The following is a 20,052-nucleotide window of genomic DNA, read 5'->3' as shown; positions in this document are numbered from 1 at the left end:
CTAGCACAGTTTCACCCAACTGCCACACACGCATGCATGCTGCTGTTGTAGTTTAAGAGCACTGGAAAATACACAAGTGTTATGTTTCAGAGCTTTAAAGTGCTACTATAAGCAGAATGGGCATACAGGTGACGAGGGGCAGAAGGTACCACGATGACAAGACCAACAATTTGAAGATTTAAGAGCACTGCTCTTTTGACAGGGTGTGAAGCACAGCCCAGCCTCATCACCTCAGCTTACCCTGCAGCCCGTTCCCGCTGTCCCGGCTGCACCTCCACAACGCTGCCCAGCTTTGTGGCAAAAGGGGAAAAACCCAGAGCACCCACACGCACACATTCAGCAAGTTACACAAGCCTGTGTCACAGCCAAGACGAAAACAGGTTCAGGACCAAGCGGGTGACCTTCTGCCTCGCTCGGGACATGCCCATCGCTGGCACCGCGAACCCCCGGCAGGACCTGCATGCCAGGGGTTCAGCTTCCACTCCTAACTTTCAACACCTGTGTCTCTCCCATTAATAACCACCATGTGTGCGCAATTACAGCCTCAAGGAAAAGTGCTGGTTTGCATTCTTCTCTTCCGTGCCAGAGCCTGCCGACTCCATTAGGGGTTCCAGCACAGGGACTTAATGGCCCTGCATCCCTGCAGCAGTATCCGCTGCTGGATGAAGAAGGGAAGCGACTCTTCTCTCTCCTTTAGAGCCGGGGCAGAGTTGGGCTTCAAAGTCTCAAGCGGACACTCAGGAGGGGAAAAAAAAGCAACCAAACAAAAAAGCAATCCCCACGTGGATATGATGAGAAAATTACAATTTGGAAGACAACACATTTGCTGATCCCCTAAGTCTTTCACTAATGCACTTTCAGTTGTGTTGTTTTTTGTTTGTTTTTTAATTAAGGCCCTAGGAATATTCAAATGTGTAAGCTGTTGCATAAAGCTGTGATGTTAGTCATCACCTTACGCTTAATTTTATAAAAAAGCATGCTGACATTTAAGAACAAGTCTATAAGGCAGACGACAAGTATCATCTTAAACACTGTTTAGACTAAACATCAATGCAAATGTTTTTCATCGCTGTTTTAGAAATACCCCCATTATTACAGAAAAGCAATCAAGTCGCATCCTCCTTTCCTACCACACAAAGTTAAAGACTGCTAAGTTGATTTTCCTGAATTTCACTGATCCGTGACTCTTCTGTCTCGTCAATTATCAATGGGGATGCTGAAAATGAAAATACGCCCGTGTGATGAGAAGCCTTTTCTGAAGAGACAATCAAAGAGCCTAACAGCTCCAGTCCAGGGAGCTTCAGGCCGCAACTCAGTTTAAACACAGACATCCTTGACAGGTGAGGATAATTATAAGGCTTGATCCAGCCATGTGGTTCCACCTACTTGAACAGAAAGGTGTGATTTTAGAATAACGTAGTAAATAGCTGCAGTCTCCTGTGGACAAACTCTAAACACACTTTGAATGGTTTGAGCTTAAGAGGCCTTATAATTAGGAGGTAAGCTGGTTTAGAAAGCCCATGTTTGAAAAGAAGAATAATTTCTGCATGTTTCTAAACTAGCTGCGTACGTGCAGTGCAGGCCACAGGAATGCCAAAAATATAGATTTATCCTTAGAGAGCTATCAGCTTGTAAGTAAGGAAAATAAGGTGGTGGGGGGTAATCAAGATCACATTTTTAGCAGTTTGGTGCAACAATTTATTCCAGTGTTGTCATTTTCTGCCTCTTTCTGAACAACAGGCTGTCACCACAAAAATAAAAATAAATAAATAAATAAATAAGCGGAGAACAGCAGTGGAAACAGTTTCACATCCCTTTTAGCAAGCCTTCAGACTTCTTTTTGGTCATCCAGAATTCACAATTAACACGTGTTCACTGGAAGTCTTGAGCTCAAAAAACTTATGCTAAGGGATAAAGGGTTCTCTGTACAAGCATCTCTTGTGTCAAGGGATGTTTGAAAGCGATCTTATCTGGACTAAACTTTAAATCAGTAAATATTACAGATAACAGATTAAATCTGCCAGTTATATGCACACGTCTGACTGTGCAAAAATATTTCACTTGCCTTTCAGAGCATCGCCACAGCCCATGCTTAGTTCAGTAGCTGCTTTTAATCATTTTTACTTGGCTCCCCTAAAGAGTCCTCACACTAACTCAAAGCACACTATCTTTTTCATTTCCTTTTTTGAGGGCAGCAAGAGGGATCAAGAAGAGAGTAGCTAAAATATAAAACAGATGCTTTAATGTTTGTGATCTTTAATGTTTCCCGAGTTTTTACTACCATGTAATTTTAAGGGCTAATTATGAAATTACTGTCTATGTTCAAAAGAATTTTCTTCCAAACCAACATGCAAGTTCCTTACCAGCATCCAAGTCATCTACAGAGACATTTTAGTAGGGGAAACAGTTCTGTGTTGAGGGGGCTTCTTGACTAACCTTCCCCTCTTATTATCTGACTCGGTCTCAAATGTACAATATTTTTTGGTAATTCCCAAACACTAAAGCTGAAACAAAACAGATGCCAGTCTGTGTTAGCATTACAGTACGCTTTACAACCCTAAACACAACAGAGCAATAATGCGGTGTGATGCCATTGCCTTGCCTTCCTAGCGTTCGTATTTGAAGAAACCAAGCTAAATCGAAACCTTCTTTCTTTAAATTGAATTTGACAGCCCAAGTTTCCGGACAGGTCTGAGCTTGCACTCCATGGAGACACAGTTGGCGGGTTCATGCCAAGAGAGACAGAGGTATCCTTCAAAAATGGTGCAGCGGCACACAAACTGAATGTTTCACCTTCAGGAAAGGTAGGACCTGGCGTATCGTTGTTGGGTAGATGGGGGAACAACAAGAAGTCTGGCTTGCAACTTCACTCTGGGTAAAAATAAAACGATTTGTGTGACACTCCCTCCCTCTGCTCCTCAGTTCTTCACTGCCTCCCCCCATTAGCTGCGACTTACCCAAGGCTTTCCACAGATATTTCTCCATCTGCAGTTACAGATGTATGATCGCTATAGGAAACGCTCAAACCCCAACTATTATGATTAGGGATATAGTTAGCGCTCCCCTCACCAGCAGCCAGCTTTCAGAACTACTTTGCTCTCCGTAATTGTAGTCTTCAGCTGAAAGTTTTCTCACTGAAAACACTTTTAACACTTCTGTTTTGACCAATACAGCTACCAAGAAGGACAGTTATTTGCTATCAGGATCTTCCTGTTTCTGACAGCTGAACCCGAGATACACTTAATGCAAGTAGAGGCCAAATGTAATAATTTAAAAATGCACAAACGAGCGTACTGTAGGGGTGCATTAGCAGCCTGCTGCTTGCATTCAGCTCTGCTATTGTGCTGCCTTGCTGCCAATACATGCTTGCCAATTCCAGTAACCACACTTTATAAACCAATTGTTAGTAAAAGGAATCCTAAGCTGCATGCACACACACAAAGGACTCCACAGCTTCGACACACAGCAAAGTTCAGTTTCTCTTAAGAAGCTATATAAGGTTCAGGAAAAATTTCAGCTGCATGTTTGCAAGGAAGGGGTAGGAAAGCACGTAGAGGGATGTGCTCTGCTCAGCTGCCGCGAGCTGATGAAGGTCCCAGCTCCCCCCCAGACTTCATCACCAGCAGCTCTGCAGAGCGTCTAGGACAGAAATGCTCTTGGTCAGGAACACAGCTGGATGTCACCAAGATAAATGCAACAGGGCCAATGGTTTTGAACATTCGTGCAAGTGAAATAAGCTTTGGGACTGTCATGCGCACCTCCACAGTGCAGAAATAAAGATTCTTTTCATCATTTTCACTACTACAATTTTCTTTGGGGATCTGTTATTGCTCGGTAATTGCATTCCGCCAGACCTGCACGCAGTCGCTGTCACGCTCACCCTGCGAACCGACTAATTGTGTCAACAGAGATAAGGCTCACATCCAGCCCCGAGAGCTCTGCCGGACGCAGCCTGACGGAAGGGGGGTGAGGGGAGGCAAGCCTTGAAAGCTCAAAAAGTAACTGAATTTTAGAAAAGCATGCTTTCCAGCCTCAGGATGTGTGGCAACCTACAAAAAACATGTTTAAAAATCCAGCCAAACACACAGAGGGGAGCAAAACTCACTCAGGTAAGGTAACGTGTCCTAAAGTGACTAATGGTACCACTAAGACTCAACTGACAGCAAGAAGACAACAAAGAAAATATATTGTTTCGGTTCATTTTTCCCCTCATGCTCCCTCAATAAATCCAAGGCAGGGAAACCAAGCTTTCAAACCACCCAACGGTAGCAGAAAATGGTGCAAACCAGCAAAATTCCAGCCTGAATCAGAGGAAAAAACGCACAGCAGAGCGATAGCAATCAATTTTACTTTCATCCCTGCAAAACCACGGCTGTCTTCTGAACCACGTGGCGCACACTTGGGTTTTCCCCCAGAAAAAAGCCCCGGTGTATGTATCACCATGTCGCTGCCGAATGCCCTCCCCAGATGAGGGCTGCCCGCTCTCGGCAGCTTGGGGTGGATGGATGTGCTTCCCAAGCTCACTGCTGGCCCATGGGGACCGTCGCGTGTGTTTTGCGAGTTCATTCCCTTACTGCATCTGAGGTTTGCTCTTCCCCTTCTCCCAGGCCTCCCCCTCCTCGTCCTGCCACGCTGGGGCTGCCCAGGACCCTGCAATGCCCACCTGGCACAACCTGGGTTAGGGTTAGGAGCAGGCAGCGCTGTTCGAACAACAGCCACCTGTGGTGAGTCACGTAACGGGAGCAGGCTTCTCTTCGCCACTCCTGGAACTTCAAAATATTAAAAGCGCCGCTCTTGCGCATTCTGCCATTTGGAACAGGGAGGAAAAATCCATTCAGCTTTTCTATTGAAATGGTTTCAGAGGATTTGGCACGCAGTGTTTTTGAAAGGGTCACAAAACGGATCTAATCCCTTGATTTCAACTTTGGTCTAAATGAACAACAAACGGTGGTTGAAATTCACCATGAATTCAAAAGTCAAGAGGCTCAAAGTGAAGAGACCTCAGTGTCATTTACATCCACGCCATCCAAGAGTCCGTCATACATCCTCAACTGTTTGGGCAAGAAAGAGCCAAAATGCTAATTACGTTTTCTGTGAATAGTTAACTGGAAAGGTTTGTGTTGCCCTGTTTTCTTACAATCCCTGGCAGCAAGAAAAAAAAGATGACTTTTTACCTACTCATCACTTTAATAAAACGTCAGAAACACACAGGATCACTTGAGCATGCGGATTTGACTCCATTATTATACCATATAATTTCAACAGCCTGTGGTTTTATTGTCCACAAAAAGCAGCAACTTACTGAAGTGAAAACACCAGTGGTATTGCATTTGTGGTGTAACACCGCAATACGCTCACAACCTTAATGCTGAAACTTGTTTGTATTTCCTCATGTGTCTAAGCCACCAAGGCATTCTGGAACAATTGCTTTTTTATTTTTTAAAGAAAGACTGAATAGGTGAAAATACAGCTATATATTTAATCAAATAAAAATAAGAGGTCACCACACGCGTTACAGGAATTGCTTCATTTAAAATGACTCAGCTCTGTCCCGGCAGGGCCAGCCAGCGTTGATACTGCTGCATCAAAACCAGATTTCATTCCTTACCTTCCCTGCCCCACATATCTCTAATATTTATGGGCAGTCTGGTAATGGAGATTAGACTATGACTTATCAGGCTGCAATAAGGCATGTTAACATGGAATTATGGCCTTTTAGCATAACCAATAATGATGGGTAATGCTATTTACCTGAAGAAAGAAACATCGCTGTCACAGCTGCAGCTCATTCTAGTGAGTATAATTTAGTTCAATCATTTATAAATGCCTGCCTTGCTTATGCTTTCCATTTTAATTTCCTTGTACTCCTTTAGTACTCCTTGTACTAAATCTCACCATATTTAGAAAGACATTTTGGATGTCCTACATAATAATCTCTGACGGTAACCAAAAGGAAAAGCACGGCTGACACGCACTATTATTTAGCCCAAGTGAGATCCCCTGACCAGCCCGGCCAGCTGAGGACTAATCCTGCAAACACGGGCGCACACCTGAGGCACAACCAGCCCTGCTGGCTGCAGCACGGTGACTCACACCCGCTGCTAAGTGTTTGCACAACAGATGGAGACCAAACACGTATGAATAGGTCTGAGGTTACACTTCAGGTCCCCAGTATTTTTCTTAATCTCTTCCTTTACGCAACAGAACTGTTGCATTTAAAGCTGCATGGTGTCCTGCATCAACGGCACACGCAACCCCGCTCAACATTTAAGACAAGAAAGCTGCTAGTTCTGCTATTTCTGCACCTCTGCGCTCAACTCAAGACCCCACATATTTTGCTCATCCCTTGTACAACCAGCTGAACACCCTTAGCAGAGAAGCCCTTCCCCTGTAGATGTGAAGAAAATCATGGCAAATCACAATGGAACAATTACAATTTTTTCCTACCGTGGGTTTCTTCTCTCAGGCAACACCAGCTATTTAGAAAATCTCACTCGTTTTCACACAGCGAGCATTCATGGGCTGTCCCACAGTATTGCCACAAGGGAGATGTGTCTGCCAGGTAAGCAGGACGCAGTAAATTTGTAGTTATCTGGGGAGATTCGTGTAGCAATTCTATAAATTCTCCCAAAGATTTTACTATGTTTTACTCAAATTGAATAGCCTTCGAGATTTGAGACTATCAAGCTGGTACGTTCATTGAGATAACCGATTTGAGCCCCTGATAGAAAACTCATAGGAGCAACAGGTGGATGGCAAGGAGCATATAATATATATATATACATACATATATATATTTAAAAGCACCATGATGGTGAGTAGGTGATAAAAATTCTGAACACCATCCATTGGATTTTTCATTAAAGTCTGCAAGATTTCTAACCAATTTTGCCAGTGATTAATAGAAGAAGCCCTTCAAAAGCCTGTTCATTCACAAGCCCACTCATTTATTCCGTGTGCATGATGTGATCTTGGCACGTACGTAGACACTTGAGAAGGGATTATTTTCATCCACCAATATAGTTACGACTTTGCTAATATGTCTTCCTTGTCCAGGATATTTTTAAGCAATCTAAAGACTAATGAATCATATGGAAGAAGGATGTTACTGGGCAGAACACAGGAGGCATGAAAAAAGAAGACAGACAGCTGAACAATTAATTTTCAATTACGATTAAGTGAGAACATTTTCTGAGAACATTTACTCAGGAAAGACATTGCTGAGACTTTGCAGTCGCTTTTTGTGAAACGAGGAAGATCATTCACAGTAGGCAGGTTCACACAAACAGAAAACAGCTAGCAAATTTTACAGACTAAACAAGCTTGTATTTCACATAGAATACGAATACTCGAAGAAGAAACTTAATTCTTAAAAATGAATTAATTCCAGACCTTAACCACTGACGGGATATAAGCATTTGAACTTCAGCTTCTCATCCAATAGGCCTGTTCTGCTAAGGCATAATTGTCATTATACACCATCATCTCATGGGATTGCCCTGAAATATTCTCAAGGAGGTTAGAAAAATTCTGGCTGCACTAAATTATTTTCAAACTAGTGTTACTCTTCCTTCTAAAAATACAGAGTGAATGACTTATCTATTTGGAAAAGGGAGAAGTTGAATAGGTCCATGTGACAATTTCCCATTTTACTTAGGTTCAGCTAACACAGAGAAAAGGGGAATTCATAAGACCACAAAGTTTACAGAAAACAAAAACTGTATTACATCCATGAGATATTAAAAGACACTATGAGACTTTAAGGTCAGAATTGCAACATTCAAAGAAAAGTGGACTGGAACAGACTAAAAAATAACTATGGGGTATTAAGTCAGTAGCAGCAAAGGAAAAAATGTGCTTCAGAGAGCTTTTTAATTACTTGACCAGTATTAATCCTTATTAAGTATTAATTAGGGAGGTTGTGGTGTTTTTTTTTTCCTCCTCCTCTCTGAAGTGCAGCACAGTGTTTAAATACTGTCCAACAAGGCTACTCCTTGGGGGAAAAAAGTTTTGCATGCATGTGGTTTCTTTGCTTTTTCAATCTGTCATGTTATTCTGGACTTTTATGGCATTTCAATCACCAGCTATGGTGAAAGTGTAAATGTTATAATGAGAGGAAACGAAAACACAAGTGGCTCCGATTAGAAGCTTATGCAGAAAAACTGAGCATTACAGAAAAGTACCATCTTAGCTGAAAATAAATTCTTCATAAACAGAAGAGCTGCTAATTTGAGATGACTGGCTAACTACCTATGCGCTCTTATCCTTTCTTTTCCCCCTCTGGTAACCACTACGGGCTTCACCATCTTCAGATCTACAGAAATGTGTTAATAAGGAGACAAGGAAGAAAGGGACAGCAGGGCAGATGAGCTCGGCGTTATCTAGCAATACTGCATCCACGCTTTACAAGACCATGCATATAAAAGGACAAGCTCTCTTTGAGGACACGTCAATTGAAATCTTAATTATACAAGCTGGAGGGTAAATACATTTCTGAAAAAGAGAGGTAAAGACCCATAGGAGAAGGAACAGTATAACATTTTTTAATTTTTATTGTAAGAGACTTTCAGTGACTGATGAATTGATTCACCTGCTTTATGCATTCAATTTCTTCACATACGCATCATGTTTGCTCATTATACCACCCTTTCAAACCACACACATGCACACAAAGTTCATACAAAGCCTGAAAAAAAAAAAGACAGCAAAAAACCCCACCTCTGAGCAGATGCAAGTCTTGTAAAAGATTAATAGGCACAACAAACAATCGCGGCTGCAGGGGGAAAAATATCCTAGTTAAATATTTCAGTGCTTTCACCAAACATCTGTCCCCCACACTGCGCTCGACAGCATGGCAAGGTAGCTCCTCACAAAGACCCACAGACATCTGCTCGCCCAAGACCAACGCGGTCAGTGCGGTGCCAGCTCAACGCTGGGAGTGTCTGGGGAAGGAACCCACTGTCATCATCCCCGGTGAAGATGTTCCCCTGTTAGCTGCCTTCAACACTCGTCTCTGAGGGTAACAGCATGGGATGTGTAATGTTAGTACAAACTGATCTGGCACACACGTACAAACAACACCTGGATGTTGTACTGGGAGTCTGCTTCCTATGGGAAGGAGGCAAAGGCTGACAGAAACCCAGAGCTGCACATGGGATGGCGCTGGGCCTTAATGGGACAGCTCCCCGGGCCTTAGCAGGCACCCGTAAAGCAAGGTACACCCACTGGAAAGCCTCGCTGCCATACGGGTAAGGCTGCCTGCTAAACAGCCGTGGCATGCTTTTATCGCCTTCTCTCCCAACCCTTCAATATTGAAAGAAACAGCAAGTTTTGAATCACTTTCACACAGGCAAGTTAAAGGGAGACAAGGAAGGGCACCGGCACCAGGGCAAGAAGTTGTGCCGCGCGTTTCACACCCAGAGCAGGTACAAGGGACCGGCACATGAGCAGCTTTGCTCAGCCACTCCTGCCTTGAGCGCAGACATCCCTCGTCCCCATCACACCGGGCACACTCAGGAGGCCCCATGCACTAGGCCAGGACCCGTGGGGACACGCAGGGCCCTGTGGTGAAGCCGAGCCCGCTGCGCGCAGGCTGGATGGCAGCCGGACCCTTCTGGGCAGGCCCCCATCGCTCTGCTCGCAACCACCCCGGGCAACCTGGGAGTAAAGTAAATAAAAGCCCTGGGAATGCTCTAATCTCTTCCACTTGAAAAGCAATTAACGTTGCCCTGTGGATGTCAAATAGCCTTGGGATCTGACAGGCCGCCAGGGCCTCCGCAAAGAAAGCGCTAAAGAGCGACTTGGGGTTTCCAGCGCATCTCCCCTCGCGCGCAGCGGAGCGCCGAGCAGAGGTTACGTGCTCCTCGCCTCCAGTCCCAAACGTCAGGTCTGGGGCTGCTGCAAGCACACAAGGAGGGCACTGAGCCTCCAGCACCTCAGAGCTGGAGGAACAACTCCAGGGTACCGGCTGGCCCCTTCCCAAGGCAGGAGAGCTGGGCGGTCCCCAGGCAGGGCACGTCCCCACACCGTGTCCCCAGCCACGCAGTGCCAGCAGCGGAGCCACCCACGGGTGGGCAGCCCACGCTGTGTGCGTAGCTGTGCCTCCCTCTCCTCTGGAAACTGTCATCGCCCCCAAATGTAACCCTCTTCAACTGCTGGCACAGCCCCACGCAGAACCAGATCTTCAAAACAACTCTATTTTCCAGGATTTTAATACGTCTCAAGCTCGATTTAGCTCCCAAGCTCCTGCTTGGGGGAAGAAAGGCAGTAAGAGCAGACACGAGATGCACAAGCCCGTGAGAGCACTTGGAAATGCCGAGTGGGATCTTTTCAAACCAGCCTCTGCCACCCAGGGATTGGATCTACCCGCCGGTTTGTTAAAACTTGGCAGGACCACCCATCCCTGCTCCAGCATCAAATGACTTCTTGTGGCACTGCATGGCGCCTCCGACAACTGTCACTCAGACGTGGTGTTGTGGTCCAGCTTTGTTTCTGGAGAAACACTCAAAGCCAGGAATTATCAGTGTAAGGCTTCATCACCAGGTGCCTCTCAGCAAGTACAGACTGAAGGGATTTCCCTGAAGCTGTGAGCAGCGCACAAGTACAATTATCCTAATAGCAACCTTTCTCCCAAAAGAGCGAACCCATTTTCCAACAGGCACTAGAAATAAAAACAATTTGAACTGAGGCACACAATGAACAAGCTGACTTCTTTCTTAAATGAGAGCAATAAAGTACTTAAGTATTTAGTATTTAATAATATTTAAAATATAGAGGCAATAGCCAGGCTTTAACGGCTCAGAGCTGCCATTAAAATTAATAGGGCTACCTACTAATTACCTCTGAGGATGAGACCACTGGGTTCCTCGAGGATTTGCACTCCTCCAGTTTAAAAAACACTGGCTTAATCTCTGTTCATTCTTCCTCACCTTGTTTTAAATAACCCTGCAGCATAATGGTCTTTTTTGCTTTTTGTTTTCTTAAAGCAGCTACATTCTTCAGATTGCCACCCACAAAAGGAAGAAAATAGGACCACAAGTACACACTGTGGTTGGACAAGCACAACAGCAGTAAGTCAGCAACAGCCACCTGCGTGCCGATGGCTCATACAGAGACCAACGTTAAGGTACCTCTAAGTCACAAGATCCTGCCTCGTAAGAACACTTAGTATTGAATACATCAAGCACTTCTGCTCAAATAACAAGAATTATCCCTTCACCACTATTTTATAAGCTTAGTGAGATTCACTTGCTGCTTTGAGCTCCCTGAAATATTCTGTGTTTCTGACTTTCTCCCACCGAGGCAGAATACGCGATGGAAAGACCCGGGCGACTGGAATTTGCATTTATCTTCCTGCCATCGGTTGCCTTCTGAGTTCTAGGAAATGGCTGTTCAGGCAGCTCCCGTATAAATACTGCAGGCGTCTGCTCCATGTAATCACAGACTCGATGTGTTTTGCTGCAAATATAGACCAAACCCAGGCTGCTCTTGAGGGGTGCCTCTGAAGGCTGGTGTTCAATAGACCATTAGAGCACAGACAACTTGCAGGAATTTCTGCTCCTGCTACGAGCTGTCTAACTAATGCTGAATTGCAGCGAACAAGGAGGCACGTAAGGGCTGCACAGCCAGCAAGGAACAGCATTTTGCTCAGCCATGCTCATTCTCCCCAGTCATTCGTCTTCAAAGCTGCATTAACACCTAGGAAAGCACAGGTTAGCTGTAACCCACTGCAGCAAGTACTTTTTTTTTTTTTTCCTTTTTCTTTTAAAGAATCAATATGCAATTCTGTCAGAGGATATGAAGCAAACAAGACTCTCCTTCGAGCCCCTGAAGCCTCTCCACTGTGCTTTATTCCTTCAACTACACTTGCATACCTGCGCTGGGAGTCTAAGGCTTCCCCTGCCAGCTGGCCTACGCTGGAAAGGTCAGCAATCAGAAATTCAGCCTCTCCTATACTAGCTAGCTTTGATCAGTGATATTAAAACAAGATGCCAGAGAGACTATGCTGCAGTGTGCAGTAAAAGCAGGGCTTTTCTTTTAATCTCTGCTATCACACGTAGATGCCCTGGTTGACCAAGATCTCTATTATTTCTTCCTTCTCGCCGCTATGTCCCTTGCTTTTTAGACTCCTGCATGAAGCTACCCAAGATCTTTAAAGGAAAAGTAGATTCACCAAACAAAGAGGGAGGAGATTTCCCCCATCATACGGGGAAGGAGGAGCTATGCTGGAAACTAAAACCACATGAATATTCAAACACTGCTTTGCTTCCATCCTTCTACAGGAAGTTTGCTAATGCTTGAGAGTTCACTTGATTAATTCAGCATCAAACCCAGAGCATTTCCTCAACCGATCCTCAGAGATTTCTGATGACAGCAGGTCTAATCAGCACAAGCACATCCACAATGGTGAAAAAGCACAGTGCTTTTGTATAAAACTACAAAATCATCCCTAAGAAAAACCTCCCCAAATGTGACAAACCACACCACCAGCTCCAGAGCAACGCCTCTCTGATAGCGCACTGAAAGAAGAGCAGAGACGTCCAAGCACAAATAGGCGAGGCAAACCAGAGCTGAACACATCCCTCGCTATCAGCAGCACCTCAACTTCTGGCAACAGGCTGGGACTTGGTCAAAGGAATGGCAATATCACGCCATCCCGCTAATGGGGAATCTTACAGCAGCCAGGATTCTGGTGCCAAGCCCTACACGAACAAACAAATAACAAATCGGTGATCCCTGCCAGCAAGGCAGCAAGCCCCTGGCTGCCAGCTCTGCGCCTTGAAGGTGCAGGCAGGTCCCTGTCTGGGAACTTTCACCCAAGGCTAGGTGCTTCGCTCCGTGAGGTCACTGAAAACTTCATTATATCGTCATCTGCTTAAGGCAAGCATGTAAGGCCTTCATCTGCATAGAATCTGCATATTAAAACGCTCTGTGTGCTGAAAGTTCCCACAAACGGTATGCAAAGCGGATCCCTCTCACCTCTCAGCGACTGCCCTCCTGAAGCAGGCTATCATTTTTTCCGTAACTGGCTTACTGTCTGCCGTCAGACAGCACCGCTAGCATTGTTAACGCCAACAAAACCGTGATACTATTACTCCCCCGAGACTTAACCCACAACCCACTGCAGACAATGGGAGGCCTCCCCTCCCCTCCCCTCGTGCAGGCCGCGCCCCAGCTCGCCTCACAGCACTGCTACTCCACGCTTATGGCACGAAGCCTGCCACTAACCGCAGTCAGGCGGCGGGAGAGGGCCTGCAGCCACCCCAGCACCCGCACACGGCCTCGCTGTCATCTCCCAGCCCACCGAGAGGCCTCAGACGGCCACCACGACCGCAGGAGCCCTCTCCCCCAGCACTAACACCTGGCCGGTTCCAGCTCTCGTGAGCCCACGCTTGCTGCTGAGCCCCTCAGCACGCTGAAGCCCTGCGGCTCACCACAAGCAGCACTTGGCAGGTAGCTCTGGCCAGCACCACGCTGTGGCAATATAAACGCGGGGAACCCAGGATCCGAGCCTCTTGGGGCCTTCTTAGAGCAGCAGCACGGGATTCAGCAGCATCACTCGAGTCCTTTAGCGAACCCTTGCATCCAGAGCAGAGCGAAAACAAAGCACTCCGAGTTCGGCCACGGCTTCCTGCTTTTGTCCCAGTCACAGGCCGAATCAGCACGTTTGAAGAGAAAAAGGAGTACGCACATTGTCACCAGTCCTCTCCTGGTGGTAGGGAACGGCTCTGGCTCTCTGCGGAAGCACTTTTGTTCTACCACCCCTCTTCAAAGCTGAGAAACACAAACTTTCCCTCTCAAACACCGATTCCAGATGTCCCTATGACTGAAATACACTTTTGACACTTTTCTGTTAGTTATAAAGGAATAAGGAAATATCATAAAGACAACAAACTAAAAACTGATCAAGGAAAAACTTAAGCAACGCAAAGCCCACGGGACCTGATTCAGTCCCACAAAGCTTAGCAAGATTCTTTAAAAGACAGAATATTTATATCAACAAGAGCATCCAGATTTATAGCAGCAGGAAGAAAAAAAAAAGAGGGGAACAGTATGCAGAAAGTGTTGGAAGGGACATAAATCTGCCTGCTTCAAGAGCGATTTAAGCTCTGCACTGTTATATAAATACAGCAGTTGGAAACTTTCTGTGTCAACACGCTCCCTCCCTGCTCTCAGCTGGGTTTCTTTCTCTCCCCACAGCAGCAGGGGCTGTCCTGGCCAGGACCACGGGCTGAAGCAGGTCCGGGCCGTGCCTCCTGCCTGCATGGGAAGGGATGAGAGAGAGACAGGACAGGCGGGCTAAACCCCCAGGCAATTTTAGCACCGTCTTTGAAAAACTGGGATTAACGCTCAGGCACGCTACCGCCAAGTATCCACAACACTGAGCAACTCGGTGGAGCAAAACGGGTGATGACATTTAAGAAAAATAGAAAAGCACGCAAAATAAGTGAACTATTACTTAAACTCTTGCCATAAAAACTGAGGCTGTAGCAGTGCCCACCTAACCTGCAGCCCATTTATCCGCACGCATGGGTTGTACCAGGCTGCGTGTGCCATTGCGAGGCTGTGTATGTGTGGCTGTAACTTTCCAGAAAATTCAGTAACTCCTTGATGAAAGGATCGCTTTCAAAGCTCCAAACCCAGGTGCTTAGAGCTAATTAACTCCATTATTAGACTTCAAAGGGAAAAAAATAAAAAATAAAAACGAAAATCATTTTCTTTCCACAGCTATAAAGCACTACAAAATCCATTTTATCTCTACCTATCCCATATCCTCTTTACAATGCTTTTGAATGCTGTGCATGAAATCCTATTAATTTATAGGTAGTATAAAAGGCATCTGAATTTAATATTCAAATGGCCAAGTCCCCTCTTCTCCAATCTTAACATAAAGCAAAAGCTTCCCTCCGCACATCCATCTAACACCTGCGGTAATATTTAAACATGAGAGGTAATATTCCTTGAACCCTAAACACTTGTACCTTCTCTTTAACAGTTCCCTTTCCTGAGCTGTGCAGCTGTTGGCCTCCCTTTCCTTGCCCTTCCAGGAAAAGCCAGATCTCCCAATCCCAGCCGAATGGCGTGGCTGAATTCCCTCTGACCCACGGCCCCCCAAGTCCTGTTTAGTCCTGTGACTGCTTAATTGCTGAGAGAAGATGGGATGGTAGAGGGAACCCATAAATTATTCATTTTTTCTCTGAAAAATGAAAAAAACACTGCAGGCAAACTTTCCACTCATGTTTTGATTGCTTCATTGAAAGCAACTGTGTATTTTGTTCAGACCGTTGTCTTGCATGATTCATTGCAAGGCCACTAAAAGCACTATATTGTTACATTCTGAGATTATTTGCACTACAGCAAAACCATTGCCACTTTTCCCTCTCCTCAGCACCAACAGCCCTTTACCTTCCTGCTCTTGAAATATATAAGAAAATTATGAACATGGGGAAAAGTATCCCTACTGTCCCTTCCCATGAATCTGCCTGGCAGGATATAATTCTCTCGCACAGGGGCGGAGAGGGAGAAAAAATATTCAGCTGTTGGCAAATTTTCAGCAGCCAATATTCCTAAGAAACATATAGATTTGATTAAAAACGTTCGCTTTCTGTCCAAATCTGGTAGGAGAAAATGAATGGTGCTCTTTGTTAACCATCCATCTTCCCCACTTGTCCATTTGCCAGATGGCACTGCACTTCGGAGAAGGAGGAACAATAAGCAAAGAGTCAGTTGTGCAGTAAGTTTGCTTATAATCATTTAATCTCAAACAAACAAAAGGGGAACAAGGATGGAAAGAGGGAAAGAAGAATATTAACTCACAGTTCATACACTTTTTTTTCCTTTAAATAAAAAACCCTTCTTGATGATGCTAATCATTTGTTGACATTTCTGCAATTTCTATTCACCCCAAAAGTATTTTGCATTTTCAAGAGAGCTGCAAATCGAGCATGACCAAGTTGCCATTAAATAGCAAAATGGAAATACTTCCCGCAGCACCGAGGAGCCGGGCGGCAGCGAGGGACCACGGGCAGGAGCGAGCAGCGCGCACCAGCCCCGCTCCAGCCCTGAGGGTATTTCCCTTAAAACAAAATCCAATTACAGGTTTAGTTTGTCAAGAAGACTGTTGATTGTTTGTTTTTAACATCTTTTACTTTTTTTTTAAGAGAGAGCTTGACGTGTAAATCACCGAGACACAGACAAGGAACCCCACGGTGCCGTTTCACAGAGTCGCACTTCAGAACATAGCTGCACTTTAAGATTTGATACCGCTTAACAGCATCTGTTGGTATTGCGCCAATAGCATATGTTGGGAGCAGATATGGATCCCAAAGCCAGCAACAATGTATATTTTAAACCTCGCTAAGGAACAACAGAGCAGGGGAAGAGCAAGACTTCTTCAGCGAGAAGCAGAACCTGGATGGCCTCCCCCAGCAACACCCAAACCCATGCTGAGGCATGGGCTCACCGCAGGTGCTGGGTCAGTGCCACGCAACAGCAGCACCACTGACCTCTGCCCAGGATGCACAACTCGGTGCCTCTGCCATCTGTGAAGGAATGAACGGGGACATCCCACCCCAAGATGGCTCCCCTATCCCCTGGGACCTGCTGCAAGGCATCACCCACGCTACGGAGCAGCCGATCTTCATGCTGAACCGGGTCCAGCGATGGGACGAGGATTAGGGAACCAGTTCTCTCAAAACAAATGTGCCAAGCAGCAGTCCGGCTCTGCTCCGTGCTGTAAAACAACGCAAGAGGTACTGCAAACATTACATGTGCTGCATGCTAGGCTAAATTAGAGCGCCTGAATTTTTTGGAAAGTTTTGGACATTCGTGCTCTCTGAGGATCGCATTCACAGACACCCACACATTAAAGAAAGACTCAAAAACCGGAAAAAAAAGCCTTGAAAATCTTGGCCCTGTCAGTGCTGGCAGGTGAAGTAACCCCAGGGGAATCGTTACTGCCTGGGCTCTAGGGGATCAGACGCAGGCGACTGGGATTCTTTCCTTCAGCTCCACTGCTGACCTGCTGCTCGAGCCGATGCATTTCCCCCTCTGTGCTTCTGTCTGCTCATCTGCAAAATGAGCAAGATACTAATCTCCTGTTCAAAGCATTTTACAACTGCAGACAGAGTAGTTAGGTACGACTGCTACGAAGAATCGCATCACTCGCAACCTTTTTTCCAGCTGTTAAGTAGTTAATTGCTCGATCTGAAGCGATCAGATGGCTTCCTTCTCTAACCGGTCCTTCCTATCAAACTGAGATCTTGAAGCATTGCTAAAAACATCTTGTGGAATTAACGGTCCCATTTCTCCACCAAATGCATTCATTCCTCACCTGACACAGCTTCGTGAGGCATAAACCAGGCAGGAAAGCTCTACAAAAGTAGTAAGTAGCAGAAATAACTCCCCGCGCCCCCAAAATCAACAGCACCCAGCTCACCTGAGCTCCCAAACGTGAGGATGCATTGCAGCTGCCTAACGCAGTACCGGTAACAGCAACAGCCCCGTGGTTGCTGTATTATCCTGCACAGAACAATTTCATGCTCTTAGACAACTTCATGGGGGGGAAAAAAAAAGTCACAGCGAGCCTTGGCAATGTTTAAGTGGAACAAAGTGAAAAACAGGCCGAGTTACAATACGGAGAGCTGTTTGCGTTCCAAGTAACTTAATCTTCTAGCACGGCCGTGTACTTTAAATGCGCAGGAGGAAGGAGCTTTGCGGCATTATCTGCTGCACGCAGAGGATGCAGGACAAGCAACGCTGGCTGGCGATGCTCAGCTTTGTGCTGCAGGTCAAGCTTGGCAGCAGCTGGAGGAGGCGTAAGCTGTAACAGCAATGCTCAACACATCCTGCCATCTTCCGCAGGTGAAAATGAATGTCTGTGATTTGCTTGAGCCCTAGTTTTAGGGTCAGAAAGAGCTCTGACTCTGCCACAAGGCTCGTTGTGCGGTAGCATGTAGAGGCTATCAGCAGAACACGCACATAAAACACACATGCAGTGCTCCTGGATTTAAGTAGCTTTTAAATGAAAAGGGCAGGCCAGCTGCAAGCGGCAGAGAAAGCTGTTACGCTTGTTCTAAACCCTGGTAAGGGATGCACAGGGAGATTAAGATAACCAAGATAACCCCGTGAAGCATCAGAGGGGAGAGCTGATTGTAAGTCCCAACCCAATGCATAGCATCAGCCTCTCCTTAGCCTACCCAGCCTCAAACAAAGCACCAAAGCTGGTGAGAGATGTTCCCTGTCCCTGAGACACCACTCCATTTCCTACCCTCACACCAACACAGCAGCAGCATCGTCTGCTTTCATATTAGTTGCAAGCATTCCCATGAAGGAGAAACTTTTCTTTTTTAAACTACTTTACTTTTAATGAGCTCAGTTCCCATTTCAGCTTCTCTGCAAGACACAGAGCAATCACAAGAGGCCTGGTAAATCAGACACATCTTAGGATAGGGTGAACTTCAGACATTTAAAAAAAACCTTAAGCCAAGACGAAGTGCACAGTGGAGATGCTGAAGATGTTCAGTGTTACAGTGGGACTCCCTTCCTCCCCTTGGAGAACAAGAAGGGCAGAATCAAAGAGTGGCAAAGAGAGAAGAAAGGGAGCGTGTCTATCAGATTGTCAACCTGCCAATAAATCCCAGAGCTCTGCTAATACCTTCAGCTCCCCAACACATCTCGCAGTGCCTGAAGACACTGCGACGTGCACTCGGAAGAATTCAAGGAGGTGAAAGCAAAGCCGAAGGCCTTTATGCTTAACAGCTGAGGAAGAAAAAGGCAGAGGAGAAACCCTTTGGCTATGAGGATTTAATAGACATCGGCACCGGGGTGTACCTGCAGTCTCTCCCATTTATCCCCGTGCCTGTCATTTATCGATTTGCACTTCACGCTGACACCCAGGCTGATCCGTGGATATCTGCACGTGGCAAAGACCCAAGGAGAGCTGGAGAACACCCGCTTGCCCCATAACCCCCGCTGTGCCAAACAACAGGTGGGGGAAAACACAACACACTATTGCATCCCAAATGAAGATGCCCCCTCCTTTCTTCCCTCTGCTAGAATAAAACGAATTGCCAGACACCGACCTCTTTTTTTTCCTTTTTTTGCTTTTTTTTCCCTGTGTGCTCCCCAGCAACCTGCACTCAGTGCCGGGACCCCTCTCTCCCACAGAAAGGCTCCGGAGCAGGAAAAGCCAGGCAGGCACCAAGTACCACAGTGGCATGCTTTGAAGGCCAGACGCCTTGATTTGGCATGCTGCATCAAAGCCCAGGAATAATTCATTTAAAAACAGTCACCACGGCTACTTTAAATGAAATTTTAACGTTATAAGCCATGATAAGAAATTGAGATTTCCATTTTATGAGTTTTTGTTTTGTTTTGTTTTAAATAAAACCAGATTTAAGTTGGGGAGGTGTAGGGAGAAGAAAATTCTCATTTTTAATAAGAATATGATTTTAGCAGGCAGAAATGCATTGCAGTTGTCTGATGAGTCTCAGAGCAACCCTTAACCACCCTGCCCTTCTTGGCATTGATGGATTGCATAATTCCAGGAAGTAAAATATAATTATGGAGACAGATGAACAGACACCCAAGAAACAGAATAAAAAGATACTGCATAGCCATAAAAAGCAATATTTCATATATAACATTATTGAAACTAAGAAAATGTTATCTAAGAAAATGTTATCTGCATAAATACTCTTTTGCCTAGCTGAAATTCATAAAGAACAGGTGGAAGTCTGTTCCGGCTATGCTCTACCCAGAATTGATTTGTACAGTCATTTTACAGCAGTAGTTTAAGATACCTGTATCAGTATTTAGACACATTGTACGAGCATAATGAAACTACCAAAAATTACCTTTTCCCCATTAGTCAAGATCAGAACATATTCCACATCACCCATCCAAAAGACGACCAGGCCTAATTCCCAGCGCTGAGCATCTCTTTGGATCACGGGGCAGCGGAGGCTGGTTGGGACCTCTGGTGAGAAGGGGGCTCAGCCAGAGCTCAGCTGATGGGGTGGCTCCTAATTAGCCACATAATGCTCAAGAATC

At 45.6% G+C, this 20,052-nt stretch overlaps 1 protein-coding gene across 20 annotated transcripts in view; it reads right to left on the bottom strand.

The window, feature by feature from the left end:
* Nucleotides 1–20,052, bottom strand: part of FBRSL1 (fibrosin like 1) — a 519,147-nt gene that overhangs the window by 447,219 nt on the left and 51,876 nt on the right. Inside the window, exon 1 of one of the 20 annotated variants that reach the window (XM_083803994.1) lies at nt 241–20,052. This exon is cut by the window's right edge and continues 36,556 nt beyond it. The exons of the other annotated variants lie outside the window; for them this stretch is intronic. Coding sequence (XP_083660120.1) covers nt 241–336 — 96 coding nt within the window. The 5' untranslated portion in view covers nt 337–20,052. The remainder of the gene's footprint in view (nt 1–240) is intronic. 20 annotated transcript variants of the gene reach the window in all.

The sequence above is a fragment of the Anser anser genome (genome assembly GCF_964211835.1).
Source record: "Anser anser genome assembly, chromosome: 18".
Taxonomy (NCBI): domain Eukaryota; kingdom Metazoa; phylum Chordata; class Aves; order Anseriformes; family Anatidae; genus Anser; species Anser anser.
Note: the sequence above shows the minus strand (reverse complement) of the source record. Positions and strands in the feature narration are given on the sequence as shown.